This window comes from Anopheles funestus, chromosome 2RL (assembly GCF_943734845.2).
Source record: "Anopheles funestus chromosome 2RL, idAnoFuneDA-416_04, whole genome shotgun sequence".
NCBI lineage: Eukaryota > Metazoa > Arthropoda > Insecta > Diptera > Culicidae > Anopheles > Anopheles funestus.
The window spans coordinates 82,557,532-82,573,953 of NC_064598.1; the positions used below are offsets into that span (position 1 = coordinate 82,557,532).

Genomic DNA, 16,422 nt, shown 5'->3' on the forward strand with positions numbered 1-16,422 from the left:
AACTGCTTAATATTCAAATATTTTGATAGCACTTGGCGATGCCCTTAATGCCATCTTAAAGCTACCCAAAGGTACACAAAAAAGGCTCGCTCTGTTCGAGTGATATTACCGGCGTAGTTTCATCCACTGTTGTGGATAAGAGTTTTGAAAAAAAAAATGCTGTCCAATAATAATGCTACCACCAAACCGGGTCTATAATCCACTTGACAAAGCAAGTGAAACTAACCCAAAAGTTCACACTCGGCGAATGTTGAGGATTAAGCAAATCCACGATCAATTAAGGCATGGAGACCTACCCTTTTCAGGACGCAAAATAACTCGCCAGAATGCCGTCGAAGTTCGCACTCTTCAATTCGACTTCGTGGCTAGGGGTAGCAACACATATGCAAATGTTTGACCGAAATAAGATAACTGCTTAAAGAGATCAAACTGCTTATCGTTGACGTTAATCTCTTCGGTGCGCTATTCGTTAGACCTATCTGTGAAGCACTGGTAAAATAAAAGCATCCACTGAGCTTGCTCTACTCACCGTTGTGACCCTGGTTGGTGATGATCACCCAGAAATCGATGGTTTTCTCCGGTCCCAGCTCCTCATAGTCCCACTTCTTCTTCACGCGCACCGCACCATTCGTTTCGACCGTTACCCAAGGATTTTCGTCACGTATCTTGAACGTCTCGCGATCCGTTTCCTTCTCGAGCTGGAACACGTTTCGGCCCTCGGTATCACCGTCCGCTTCGGTAAACTCAATGCGCTTGGTCGGACGTACCGCCCGCGTAACACGACGCTTGTCACGCCGGTGCGAATGCTGATACTCGTGACCCATATGCTGCACAATCACCGGCAACGGATCGGGCGCTACGAACTCGACCAGTACGCGGGCTGGGTTCTCGCTCTTCAGGCTCGGTGTGCGCAGATCGTGCGCTTCCACATCGACGAACAGTTCCGGGACGTCCGGTTCGCCGGCTAGCAGTAGTTCGCCGGTTTGCGGTACGATCACGACCGTATTGCTGGGGTTCGTTAACCGGTATGCAACCTTGTCGCCGTCGGCATCCTTCGCTTCCACACGCCCAACACTGGTGAACCGTTCCCAGGTGACCGTTTCATTGCCGGCTGGCGTCGTCGCCTTGATGCCTGTCACCGTGAAGCGGTAGTCGGGTTTGCCGAAAACGGGCCTGTTGTCGTTAACATCGGTAATGTGCACCGGTAGATGAATTTCCGCCTTGTTGATGCGCTTCGCGTCCGTTGCTTCGATCGCGATCGCGTACTGCTCCCGATGCTCACGATCCAGTGGCTTTGCCGACACCAACCAAACACCGTGCTTGCGCGGATCATCGATGCGAATCGTTAGCCCGATCGTACCGGTGCTGCTATCCTCTAGCGCAAATGCATCACCATCATTACCACCGACAATGCTGTAGATGACCGTCTTAGCACCGCGTGCCGAGTTCGCCTGCAGCAGCGGAATGTCCCGAACTCGCGTACCGGCTTCTTTATTCTCACTCAACTGACCAACGACATCGGTCAGCATGGTTGGGAAGTGCAGCATGTCCTTACGATTCATCACGTACAGCTGCAGCTGATGGGTGGCGGTCGAATTTGGTGTCTCCTCCAGCACGACCAGCTTTACCGGCCGGTTCACCAACGGTGACAGATCGGCCGTCGTCATCACCAGCCCATCCTCCAGCACGGTAAAGTACTTGGAGTAGTCCGTCTCCAGCAGCCGGTAATTGAGCGGCTTCGACGAGTAGGACGAGATCGACGAGAATGGTGAATTTGGACCGGTGAAGTTAGCAGTAAACTTCTGGATACTGTACCCGGGATATGTGTCGTGTGGCAACACTAAGCTTATAAAGCTGTTCGTTGGATCGAATTTAAACTCCTGACTTCCGCCCGCACCACCACCACCAACACCCACCTGGTGATGATGATGATGTTTGCCCGACACAAGGGCCACGTTAACACTACACACTAACACTAGATATATGGCTAACACGAATACACTGACTTGCTTGGCTGATGCACTACTGTGACGGTTTCTAGTGACTCCACCGCCTTCGACTCCACCACCTCTCGAGGCCATTGTGGCCATGCCCACGGGCCGCATTCTGCTAGCGGCTCCGAGGCTGCACATTATTTGCGCCACCACCTACGACGCAACCCTCTTTCTTCTACACTAGTTTTTCAACACCAAATCTCACACGCACGCACCGGTAGTTACTTCTCCACTAGATAGGAAATAGATTCCAACACACCCTAGCTTAACCAAAAACAGAAAAAAGAGATAAATAATTTTACATACACTTTTATAAACACTGGAAATATAAAGATATTAACACACGATACACTGCACTTCACAGGTTAAACCACCATAACCACGAACTTCACATGATTCCTAATGGAGCACTATCTCGACTTACAAAACACTTGCAATATATTACGCGATTCACAGGGTGTTTCAATCGTACAGACGTTTGTTAAAGAAGGTTTCTATCATCTATTCTATCGATTACGACACCCCTTCCCATATCCGCATCCACTCGAGTATTACGATCTGTAAATAAAAGAGGAAAAAAACACCCGATTAGAAGAACCATTAGGCTTGGTTAAAACAGCAGCTCGTGTCAGAAGTGGTTGTTGAACTGCAGAAGAGAAGCCCATTAAGCGCGCCAATACATTATCCCCACACGTGCGGCAATTATAAGTGATCGATCGAATTTCACTCACCGATCCGATCGCGATCGTTACCTAATCGATCACACATATACGAGTTCTGGATTGGATGAGGGATTTTCTTCGTGCATTGGAAGGGTGCGGTGTATTCCCAGTTCCCTTAATTATTGTTACCACATTGTGATCTAATGCCTGGAGGTTGTGATCGTGTGAAGGCTAGTATTGCAGTACGTTTTGCACCGTCTATGGAGGAAATTGAATATGCTTCCTCAAACGTAACGTTCGACAGCAGGATGCACATTGGTCTGACGAATATGAGCTGACTAACACGAACGGAAGCTTATAACTTAAAACATAACTACAAACGTATGTATGCTCGTCTAACATCAGACGTCAAGAGAGAAAGAAAGAGAGGGAGAGAAAGAAAGAAAGAGAGCAGATAAAACCTACATTACTGACATTGGAACTCGCAAACACATGTTCGCCAGATGGGAATAGTGTGCTAAAAAGTTGGAATGAAAATTTATCCCATATTTCCATGTCTGGCCCAGTGCAATGCAATTTCTAGGAAGCGTAAAACCTTTTTCCTAAATTTATGACATCCTTCGAACATACACATTTTACTAGTACTTCGCATGAAAGAAATAATTCTATTGATGTATTCCATTGCTATAATAAATAAGTAAAAATAAGTTTTTGAAAGTCCATTACAGTTCCTTGGAAGTGTAGCGAGACGTAATGTAAATTCCTGACAGACGAACGTACCATACCTACCTTTCAATAACTCTAAGGGCGAAAAAAAACACATTCCCTTCAATTGCCCAGCGAAGTGTGTGGAGACAAAGCAAAAGTAATTATCTCATCTCGGCTGCAGATAGCCTCAGACAGTGAGGCGACACGGGAAATCCAATTTATGCCTAATTTTTCCACCCGACTGCGAAGCTGCTAATCAGCATTAGCATCAACCCATGCTTGTATCCGCCATGAGCATGAACATCTTGAAGGTTATATTTTTTGTGCTTTCTTATAAAAAAATACGATGATGGTGAGTCTATTTAGATGAATGTTTCGTCGGAAGTGTCAACTGGATGGTTCGCAGAAAATGGTACAAAATGTCTCTGTTAACACGCTACACGCGCTACATAGGATATTACTCGGCTGAACGATATAAAGCAGGGCGGTGACAAATAAATAAGCAAAACCTTACAACAACCCAGACGCAGTACGCAAATCGATTTCTGCCATGCAAAACGAAAAATCAAGACACATCTAGTTGACCTGTGAACTCCTACTCGACACCGTTCAGTGACAAGTGAGGCAAATGGTAAACCGATGGTAGAGGTAACAACAAAGTTGATTGAATCTTTTCAGATCCCTTTTTTGTAACATCAAACCACCCTTTGCGTGTAAGAACGAGAGGAATAAATAAATAAAAAAAAACTTCTGGAATTGAAAATTATGAAACGAGCAAACAAACCCGCGCATTTGCGAAAGGTTTCTTACATTTTGTAGAATAAAGTAAATGGAATTTTAAGAAGAAAAAAAACATAACCATGTGTCAAATGTCACTGGCGTACGAATTTCCGATGAATCGCATCAACGAATACCGTACACGCAGAGATGACTGCGTCCATACATATATTCAGCGCTTATCGGTTATGATCCATACCGGCAAAGCGTCAACCCACTTCGGACCCATTGGATCAGCGCATTCTCGAGCAAAAGATTAACAGTAATAAGAGTAGATAATAAAAGTCATCGTTAACTTTCAATATTCATTAAACAACGAATGTGAAGCGCAACACACAACAAGAAGGACGGACATGGCCGTAAAGCGCAACAGACCCTTACGCTTTGGTGACCCTGACAGAACCGTCCGAAGCCGGTCGCGGGCAGGCTGGATAGTGAGATGCAATGAAGGCAATAAAGAGAATGCAGAGGAACGAAGGAATACGACTGTACCGGCATCTACAACAACGACGCGGAAGACTTCAATTGGATGATGTTGCTTAGCTGTCTGCGGTTCGAGCTGACAGGGGGATGAGATCTCGAGTGCTCCTTCAGCTGAATCGCGTCACAGGTCGGGTATCAAGCGAAAGGTTAGGCACACGATGATGAAGATGAACTCATCTGCTGAGCGCTCTTCGACGTCTCATAGCTAAAACGAATGCCGACCGGTTAAGGGGTAATGCATGTTTGACTTCCAACAGCGAGCAAGTGGTGTATCTGAAACTATCAGCAAAACGCGAAGGGTGGGTCCATTTTAATCATCTACCGTGCAGAGCAACATAGTGACTGTTTCTGTTCTCAATTCACAAATTGAAGTTTCAATTTCAAACAAACGACGTCAGGGCTCGTCGACCAGATCAAACCAAGAAGATACTTTGCGGAAGTACGGGCCCAACAGCTTACAGACATATGATCCATAAACAGAGAATATTCTACCACCTCCGGTGAAGTTTGGATAGGAGATACATTAGTCGAACAGAACTGACCCTTTTCGATTAGCAGTTTCGATTCATTTCAAATGTTCATTTACGAGCCAAACATCAATGCAAAACTGAAAACTCATTGAAATCGGTAATAGTCCTTCCAATACCCAGCGGCAAGATATATACCCCACCGAAAGATGACCTCTCCCAATAAACATCAAACAAACCCGGGCAGCTAATACTTTACGATTGACCTACAAATCAAAAGCGGATTCGGGACACAACCCGAAACAACAGTAACACCCACCGGACTTGTTGGGACTTTGTCCCTTTGATCTTTTACGTCCCTCCTGTCACATTTCCCAATGGAAGGTCATTCGGCCGGAAATACCTCGTGTCCATAACGAACCACTGATTGGTTACGAACCCAAAACGAAACCACAAACAAAACGTCAGACAATAAACAATTGTAAGCGTCCGAGAAAAGGATCTCCCACAAAGCTAAGAATTTCGAGTAAATTTCGTTCCGGTATTACTGAGGTAACCTAACCGCAATGCAAACCGAGTAGAGTTCGCCCAGTGTACGTCAATGTCAAAAGCATGTAGAGTATGTGGTGTACACATCTATTTGAAGCCAAACAATTGGTTGACGGTTTTGAATCAGTTTTTCAAAAGACTGAGATTTAGCATTCTTTGTTTCTAGTTCCAATATGTGATGCATGCAGGTTTTATTCTCGTCTTGAAATATGATCAAAAAAAAGATTCTAGACATACCCCGAATGTGACAATAGTGGCTTCTATATGAAACAATTCACACGCAAGCAAATCTAACAGTTGATTATCTGTCCATCGTTCAACAGAAACAACCGGTTAGCAATAGCGCGAACTATGCTAATTCCAGCATACCTCACGAGACTACGCCTGTTTGATGAATTGTGTATGATTAAACTCAACAGTGCGATGCGAGTCCCGCTGAGACGACGCAGGACATCTACCGGCGCCCTGACAGGCACCGATTGCTATCTCCAGAACGAATCTCAATTTTCACGCCCAATTAGCCAATGATCGTTCGCTATCGCTCGACGCGGATGACCGCCGGGCCGGCAAATAAGACGTCCCATCGGTATGCGGAATAACTAATAACGAAACCCAGCCCGCTCCACGCGCTTCCAATGGTGAAACAAATCAGACAGCAGAATGTCTTCTGATGAAATGTAACTGAAAGAAAGGGAGATAAAAAAAGAACCCCATCTTCTCATTGTCGCTACGTGAAATGAAGTCACGCATAGCTCGTGGTTCTGAAGGCCAGTCAGGCACGTTCTCGTCTAATTGGAGAAGATCGTGAATGGGCACATCATCATTCATGCATCGTCAGTACAACGCGGCGTCTCATAAATCACAAGTGTAATTGAGGCTCACGCACACATCCAGCCCACCGTGTACTTATAGCTCAACGGTCTGTACCGATGGCACCTCTAATTGATTGACAACAATTAATTCACAAGACAAGCGGAAAATTACCCACCGGCGTTTCATGTTTGCATTTGTATGCATGCAGCTACGCAACACGCTCCTATATGCTCTCGGAAAGCTTCACCATCCGGCCGGCAGAAAAGGCTAGACAAAAAGGGGATGGGTATGTTTGGTTCCTTACCCGATGCCTTCGAAGCCTTTCAAAAAGGCGGATGAAAGAATCTACCGCAAACAGTGTCAGCGTGTGCGGACTTCACGATTACCACCCGTTGGCGGCACTGCGCCGAAAGGAAAATGAAAGCGGAAAAAATGAATTATTTAAAACTGGGAAGATCTTATCGATCATCGTTTACACCTTCCCTTCATTGTGACGAACGCTACAATGTTCGTTACGGGTTAAAACGATGTTCTCGTTTTGATACTGATATTTCTCAACCATTTATACTGACATGGTCGTGATTCACCTTTGGTGCTTGCCAAGACATCAGTGTATTCCTTTATCTGCATATTCACTGGAGTTCTTAAGGAATAATCTTTCACATGCTTACGTAGCATGCCGGGCTGTATTGTATTGTCCAACATTAAAAAAGGTGATTGATGCATTGATTTCTCTTGAGTTTTGAGATTTTTCAAAACAGATTGGTTTGTTTTGTTCAATTCAATGTCTAACGAATGAACGCACAACAAAAGTACAATTAAATGACCCCGTAGGAGTTGGAGATCTTGGAAAAATATATCATTTCTCTCTGGACCATCAGGCAACTCTGAGTTCCTGTGACGTAGACGTGATTTCAAAATCGCTCAACACAGCGACAAACGACCTTTTAACGAGCTGTTGCAAACTGAGGTACCCACAATGACACCTTGCGCCTCCAGTTTCTATTACAGAGATCGCTGGGAACGCTAAAATTTCCACTTGTATTGCCCACCCGAAAATCTCTGTTAACCTTTTGCGCTGTTTGATGGATTTATCACTAGCGTGAATTTTTGTCTCCAAAAACATCGGCGAAGTCATTAGGGACAACGTTTTGTGTCGTCGTGTTACCAGGTATGATGGATGACAGGATAAGATTTATTTAATGACCCCAACAACAACAAAAACATCCACGCAAGCAGACGAAACTTCCATTTACTTGGTTAGAAATATTTTCCCTATATACGATTTCCCGGATCCAAAAAAAAAAAGCATGTCTATCACCTGAAATCCTCTGCGGAACAAATTTGATTCCCGGTACCGACGCTGGAGCAGACAGTCTGTCTGTCAATTTGTGCTCCCGCAGAACTTCCCAACAGACTGAATCATCGTGCCGATATACCGTAACAGTGCGCGTTCTATACGGTTACCTTGCCGAACTCGTACATCTCGCCGTGTACGTCAAGCATACATTCGTTATGCCAGTTATGCACAACCCCTATTTACCCGGCCCACGGTGGTTGTGTACGAGAATACTCTCACTCACTCACGCAATGCAAACCCTGACATTGGCGTCAAACTCAATTTTGTTTCCCTTCTGCCCGACGCTTGACACTAAAATCATGACCCGACGTTATCAACCCCTCGGAAAATTCCTCCCCCTCAACGAAATCACTCTTTCCCCTTAACTTTATACTAGCGCAAGGATCACCGGTGGCCTCTTCTCGGTGTCATGCTGGAGTTTTCAAATTTGGTAAACGATGAAAAAAAAATTCTCCGTAACACAGCTGTTATAGTTACAAAGCTCCGTAGGGTACTCGCTTTTCACGTCCTCACTGCACAACTGCAAACACTGGATTGTATTGGCCTCACACTTACCAACGGTTTTTCGGGATGGATTTATCGGAAAATTCCGATTTGATTGCTACCTATTCAGTAAAGCCAATGCCCGAAGGGAGTTCAAAAACACTCCCTGCTATCGATAGACGCCGATGTCAACAGACCGCATCTCCCAACGGGTGTGTATGTATATGCGAGGTGAAAACACTGCTGCTGCTGCAGCAATAGTCCCGACTATTTCATCTCACCGTTCACGTAGACCGCACACACACACACCCTGGGCGAAATCATCATGATTAATGGTGTTGCAGCAGACCGAAAATCCACCCTTGCCGGCATATATCGTGCGGATGAGGTGTACACATTCTGTCACCATTCTCTAGAAACGCCGGTATATTGAACCGAAATCGAAAGATGCTAATGCAGCGATAATAATGCACTCTTTTACCACACGAACGCGTCCTTTTTGGACGGGACGACCACCATCGAATTCATGACGTTGTCCAGCGGAGATGATAAGGAAGAAAGAGATTTCCAACGCACGATAAGCGTCGTGCCGGTTCGCACATCTAACCACAAAACGAGGCAAGGCTCCAGTACCATGAACGTTCCCTTATTTTGTTCCGGGAAATTCTATTCAAAAATTATGACCCAACTAAATTAAACCCGCACTCCACGATGTCCTTTTACGATCCATGGGGATTTTCAGCATTGCATTACGATATGCTACGTGTCTGTGTGTGGATAGATTTTATGGCACACTTCTGGCCATGGAAATAGGCCTAATGGATGCATGAGCGGATGGGCAGCCATTCTCTGCAGCAGAAGGATGGACGAGTCGCATGCAGGACATGGTTGCAGTCATCAACTTCTTCCGTTTTTGCTTCCGTACATGGGTGTGTGTGTTAGATTGTACAGACAGACAACCTACCGCAACATAGCTGCAATGTATGAATCTCTCATACCGGTGTGGTTAGTGAGCACGTGAAGCACTCACAAGTTCCGCACCGCCATAGACGTTCTACAAAACCCCGGACTCTCAGTGCATATGTTTCCCTATTAATGGTAAACCATACTACTCGAACGGACAGCAAAGCCGTACCATGTATAATTTCGTTAATTTTGAAACGATGCAAGGACGACGATAACGAGTACAGTACACGTCTAGCAGCGTGTCTGCCCCTAATACATAGCATATTTGAACATTTTTTTCTCTCAACTGATTATGACAGAATAGTACAAAAAAGTAAAATTTATAGCATAAAGAGGAATTTTTAAGTTCTATAAATGAAAATTTATTCTTGGTTTAAATCAATTTGTATTTAAAAAGAAAAACTTAACATTTATTTACCGACAAATATTACAATCAAATAAAACAATTAAAAACTCCAAAAGGATTAAACAATTTTAGCTATTGAGTGATTAAGGAATGATGTAGAAATTGGAAATTCCCACTGTAACTACATTGGTTTGCTGCCTGAAAATATTCCTCAAACATTTCCTAATTTTTAAGTCGTGATTTCTGAGGCGGAATCTTCAATCGTTCGACTTTATGTGAGATATTTATTTGTAAATGCTGATCACGTTGCATTGTAAACGAAAATGCATTATTTTCAAACACTTCTGCTAAGCACCTTGGTACAAAAACTATTCCTAGCACACCGACTTGAATCACCCCATGCCTTAAAGCCACTTGATGTATTCTCTCCTCTAAACGAAACATTTCTTTTTAACCGTGATGCATCCGTATGCCATGCGATACAATCACCGTGCCCCCGATGAATTTTACCAGAGGGAAAGGTCAAACAATGGAATATTAAATAAATTCAATCAACATTTCGGTTAACGCGTTCGGTGTACTGCAGCACTCGAGCCGAAAACCTTCCGGCCCATTCAGTTCGTAACGCATCTCAATCTTGTGCCAGTGCAAACAATCTTTTCGGCTGTCGAAACGTGTTGGTCGGTCACAGTTACTGTCAGCAAGTGGCCGCTGGGCAAGTGACAAAGAAAAAAAACTGTGCTAGACAAGTGAGAACGTTGAAGGGAAAGATCTGACAATTTTCGGTGAAGATTGAATTATCTTTTCGTCCAACAAGCAAGACGATGACAGAGGAAATTCACGTCCCAGCCAATCGGGCGACAATAATTTGGTTTTTGCGGTCGTGAAATAGAGTAAAAATGGCTCACATCTCACATACCAACAACACCGAACGGCAAAGGGAGTTATAATTTAATTCACAAACACCAACAGTGAGGGGATAAAGAGAAAGAACAGTCGCTAATCAATCAGACGCGAACGACAAAATCTTTCGAGCAGTGTCCACTGAAGGTGGTTCCACCAACTCTCCACTCGGCACACGTTGGTCTATAATTCGATCGGCTACATAGTCGGTGAGAAATACGACACTCCTATCGATGCGATTGTTTACAGCACCGATCGCTTCGAATTCCACGCTTTCAGCGCTTGGCTATACAGCTAAAATGCGATCCCAACCCATCGCATTGTTTACGACAGTGGATTGGAAAAGAAAAATGCCATATGACCGTAACCTTGAGTGAGGGAGACCCGTGAGCGAGCGTGTGTTGGTGGTAATCGAAAACGAAACTTCCGTCGATGCGTTACGGTCGTTCCGCTTTGCGTTACCTTCCATCAGCATTAGGAAAAAAAACCCTCTGTGTTTGTGCGTAAATGAAACTGAGCACAAGAAACAGAGAAAAACGCAAGGGCTCCTCACCTAGGAAACTCGCTGCGTGAGTGTTTCGCTGCGTGGAAGAAAGTAAAAACGGCGACCCTTCGATGCTGAGTTTGTTTGGCAGAAAACGCAACGGTGCAACCACCCTGTTCTTAGTGTCTCCGGCACCCGAACGGGAAGGTTGAGTCAATGAACTCACGGAAAAAACTGCACCCCAAAACACCCCTAAAATTGTATCCCGGGGGCAAAATTTCGATCCTGAATCTTGAACATATCCTTGTCATCTCTTATACATTCTGCATCCTGTACAGGGGTTGATACGATTTCCCTTAGCCACCCTTAGAGTTCACCCTTGTAGCGCGGTTGCAGTGAGTTGCACCCAAACCAGCAAGCAAACGTGTATTTGTGTCCCGTCTGATGTTTGATACTGCCAAACACTAGCAGTAGGCGCTACAATTTCCTAGACGAGATGAACCTTTTTTTTTGTTGGGTAATTTCCACAACATCCTTCGCACAAATGATGCACAGCAACATCGGAAAATAAGCAGGGACGAATTTTCGTCCTTTTAGCACGCGACAATTCGGTACAGTCAGCTTCATCATGGAAAGAACACACTTCTTTCATCACTCATTCGCCCCTTTCACTAAATACTTCGCAATTTATCCAAAAACCCTAGCGCAACGTTGAATTCTTCCGTGCAGAGACATCAACCGAGGGCTTAGGCTCTTCAAACCAGAAAGTGTTTCATAATTTACCTGTTTCACGCCAGACTTTGAACTTTTCGAGTGTGTTTTTTTGTCAATCTCCACGAGGTAAGAGAGCCTTCAGAATCCTGCTGTTCCCTCGTGTGTGAAATAATTTCGGAGGCATAAAAGAAGCACTTATAAAGCATACCATCCGTAAAGGACCGTGCAACATCCTTGCTAATCGGAAGCGAAAATAATCATGTTCACCGGTACACCGGCTAATCGCATCGAGCCAGAACCGAGACAACGTGACGCATTAATTATGCAGTGCTTCACGGTGAAGCAATTCATTCATGGCAAAAATATCGTTAAAGCGCTCTAAACCGTTCACGGTTGGCAGTGGGCCAAACGGCAAAATTCCCGTACCCGAGCAGGACAATGTAAAATTGATTATCTAAACACAAGAGCAGACAGGGATAGCGCTCTCATAATCAACTACTACAATTTCGGTAGTTTAGCCACCAGGTCTTATTTCTACACCGCTACACCTGGTCGACGATTTTTGGTGGTGGCTGTGTGCGGTCTTAGTCAAAAACCCTAGAGCCGAGAATGCAGTCCCGTACGATAATTAACCTGCGATTGTGTTTTCCCAAACACTACTCGCGTACGGTGATGAACCGCGCGTTAAACGATGATGGTCCATTGATTAACTCCCAATGCGTGGTCCATTCTTCTGGTGGACACATCATAAAACACGCATCTCATTGGTCGAAAGCCATTCCGGTGTTGTTGCCGTGCCCACACCATAAATGTCCTAAACAAAACATCCAATTTCTCTGTTTTACAGCACCATAAAATCAGACACGATTATCTCCCCAAAACCATTATACGCACCCGAGACAATGGCGAAGGTGCTTGGTAGGCGCGTGAACCAAAGCCTTTTGTCTAGCGCTGGAACACGATTTCCAGTATCGAACCTGATTCTAATTTGTTTTTCCACGAAAGCAACACACACGGGGGGTGCGTGTGTTGATGAGCCCATCAGTGTTCTAATATCGTTTACAATCATCACTCTGATGTGGTTTAGCTTTAACTTTTCTACATTGGTAGACCATGGAAAGAAACCGGGTCGTCACCAGGTAAAGAATGAAAATTGATGATGTATTCTTCTTGAATACCTTCAACCAAAAAAAAGGTTCTACTATTTCCGAGTTCGTTACGCATTGAGCCCTAGCAAAACCACAGTCTCAGTTCAGTCTCAGATTGGGGATCTTTCTCCTTTCGTCTATTTTCGATGACATCCCTTTCATCACCTTGTACAACACAAAGAAAATACGTAGCCACGTCCTAGGGTCCTTCTCCATGGAAGGTAAACGGAATCCATGTCAACTGGAACTGTATCTTATTTTGACATGTTTTGGGATCAACAAAACTAGATCCCTGACAGACAGTTGTCAACTTGCATCGGCTACTGATTAATGGGTGTTGAAAGAAGCGAAACCCGAACAAAATTTTGATAGAGAACACTTTGAAGGGTATCGTATTATTTACACTTAATCTTAAAACGTAAACAGAATAAATAATAATAAAGAAGAATTATAAACGTTACCCTCATTTGAAAACAAAAATACAATCCAATTTATCATACGAAACTATCAGTACGAACGGCAGTGAACTTTTTTTACCTTCCTTTTATTTTATAGCTTTTATTCAACAAAGAACATTGATAAGCTTTTTATGTTGGAATTCTATGAAAGTTCATGATAACGCTACTGACATAGCAAAGAATTGCAGGTTGATTCTTTGATGTTATTCATCGCTACATAATCATTATCCAGTGTGCCTATATTAAATCGATATTTTTTTCGTCTATTTCACACGAAATGCATCACATCGGATTTTTTTTTTGCTACTGCTGGCTAACGAAATTGTTAGGCGCTAATTTATTTCATGCTAGGAATCCTGGTTTAAAAGACCTAAATTACCACCTCTGATACTGTTGAATGATTCATCTCATCAATAATTATAAAGCTGCATCGACATGATTTACCAAATTGGCTTCAGCTTAATCTGATCCGGCGTTGAACGGCAGGAACGGTGCTTCTAAAGATAATTGGTTCCAATAAAAACGATACCATTTTTTTGTTGTGCATTCTTTCCGAAGGTGCTGTTTAACACCTTTACTTCTGAGGACCACCGAACTTGTCAGTAATATTTCAACACGTCGTTCACAAAACCTATCATTATAATTTCTTGCCACACCAAAAACGTTATCCAGCCTGGTCATCGAAAAGGCAGCATAAAACCTTACTCACGCGATGTTACTTCCTTTTCTTGAGCATTATCGATCGGTAAACATAAGGAAGCTCCTTTCCACAGAATTCAATTATCCGCTCACAAAATGCAACATTAAGCAACAGAAAGCTGCAATATCGTTGAGCTGCATCTTTCGCAAAACAACACAGCTTCAGCAGTTCAGTAAGTAGCAGAAAGAAATTGTAAAACAACACAAAAAATCAATCAAGACCAAGCATCCGTTCTTTATTGCTGCTGTCCATGGATGCGTTCTAATAAACTGGATTATTTTTTTTCTCTTTACTTTCAAACGACCATCTTGTTCGTTGTGATCGAGTCGAATTCTGTTCGTCACTCCACCCTTGTATCGTTTGATCATGGACACAAACAAACGGCGTAATCCTGCCTTCAGAAAGATTGCTTCATGATACGAGAAATTCAGGATGTCCTTTGACTAGTTGCACGGTAGAGGAACCTTTTGAACTTCCTTTTCCTTACCATGTACATCTAAAAAGCTGTTGTACATGGGACACACACAAAAAACTCCATTTCAAGTCGAGTGATGAACCGGAAGAGCTAAAAGTCCATCGAATTCAAGTGCTTTAGGTGAAACGCAATTGACCATGACGCTTCTACATGATGATTAAACCCACTTGAAATGACTGTTCTAATCGTTCTGCCACTGTCAGTGAAAACTGCACTTCCACGAAACAGAAATCGAAGAAGATTAGACGAGCTACTCAAGCTCAAGTTGCAATAAAGCGGAGATGTTTCAAAAACCCCTAAAAGATATGATATTCCACCTAACAGACTGTCCAACATAAAGAACACCGACGCCGTATATCCGATCAAAACCGGTCAATTGCACGTTTTGAAAGATAATCCCTCTCACTAGAAAAGAACCATCTCGTGAAAAACAATTAACGACAAGCAAACCGTGAAAAGTTGTTCGTTCCCAGTATGAAAAATCTAACCGAATCGTTTTGAAGATTTCTTTTTTTACATTGAAAAAATAATTTAATTTGATACACTTAACCATAGGGCACCACCGTTATAGAATACGATCAAGTACATCACATTTGGCGTTTGTGGGATGGAACAAACAGAAAAAGAAGAAGAACATCCAACACTCCTCTCTGCCTTTAATCCATTTCCAATCGGATAGAAAGAGTAGAAATAAAGCACTTGAAAAGCAAAACTCAAACAGAAGCCCCACATGTCTGCGGTGCGGCAATGCTCGGGATTTCGATCTCATCTCGAGTTTTGCTTCAATTTCAAAGCTAATGATGATCGGTGCCGGGATCACGAAGCTGGTTTCTTTTTCATCGGAATCGGAAACATGCGAAACTGCTTCAGTGATGTTTCGCTCAAAGACGGCCAATACAAAACTAAGCACACACTAAATCCGAACCCGTACACACAGCATCGTTTGTCCAGTTTTCACCATTTGGTACGGCGAATTCCATGATCTTGTTTTTTTTTCGTGTATTCGTTCAAAGAGGTTGCTGGGTACGATGGGGTAGAAAAGCATCAGAAAAGGAAAGAGAATGCTTGGATTATGCGTCATGGTTCAGCGCCGCGCCAAGCGCACATAGTTCGCAGCGTGAACATGAATTCAACGCGCTCCAACAATTGAGCAGCACCACCATCAACTCGCTTCTTCAGTGTCCCAGTACGGACAGCCCTTTTGCTTGGTGATTTTTCGGCCCCGTGTCGCCGAGTCCGTAACATTTCGACGAAAGGTTCCGAAAAGGTGGATAAGTCGCTACATTTGCCATGCTATGCCGGTATATACGCATGGGAAACGGGATCGAAAGGAAGGTTTCGTAGTGCGTACCGTCTCAAATATGACTGTTCTAGTTCACGCACGATTGGTTACTTTTCGTGCAGATGTTCCAACCGAGAAGAGCCGTCACAATTTATACTGCTGATGTTGCATTCCAATTCCTACCCGTATATGAGATACTTAGGATACGCCAATATTTGACGTTCCTTGTAATCCCCAAAACACCCCTTGGAATGAGCGTTACAAGGGAAAATTATTCTCCCTCTTTTGTTACTCTTTTGTAGCCAAATCGAACCGACCGATGATTGGGCTGAAAAGCGGCAAGATGACCACGAACTACAGTTTCAGCAGCATCACGAATGAATGTCAATCATCTCCCATCCCATGCCAAGTACCGTGAAGGTGAATGTGAACACGGGGTTTGAACGGGAACGATGGCACGATTAAGCAATTTTTGTACCGAACCGTGAAAGTAATAACAGAGAGCAACAGAGTCGCAAGTGCCGGGAAACCGGGCCGTACGTTGGATACCGCTGGGGCACACCCGCAGTGCGTGGCCGAAAGTGGCTGACGATGCGACCAGGCAACGAGCGGTTCCAGACGACCGCGAAGTTTATGTAGCGTGGGAAAAC

General features: G+C 43.9%; 1 protein-coding gene across 25 annotated transcripts in view; it reads right to left on the minus strand.

Moving 5' to 3' along the window:
* The window catches only part of LOC125775022 (neural-cadherin), a 476,608-nt gene that overhangs the window by 191,935 nt on the left and 268,251 nt on the right, over positions 1–16,422 (minus strand). For 18 of the 25 annotated variants that reach the window (XM_049445413.1, XM_049445410.1, XM_049445407.1 and 15 more), the window contains exon 2: positions 530–2,258. In XM_049445413.1, coding sequence (XP_049301370.1) covers positions 530–2,132 — 1,603 coding nt within the window. In that variant the 5' untranslated portion in view covers positions 2,133–2,258. Of the gene's footprint in view, positions 1–529; positions 2,259–2,418; positions 2,553–16,422 lie in introns of all 25 variants that reach the window. The other 7 variants (XM_049445418.1, XM_049445408.1, XM_049445417.1 and 4 more) reach the window with 2 other exon arrangements.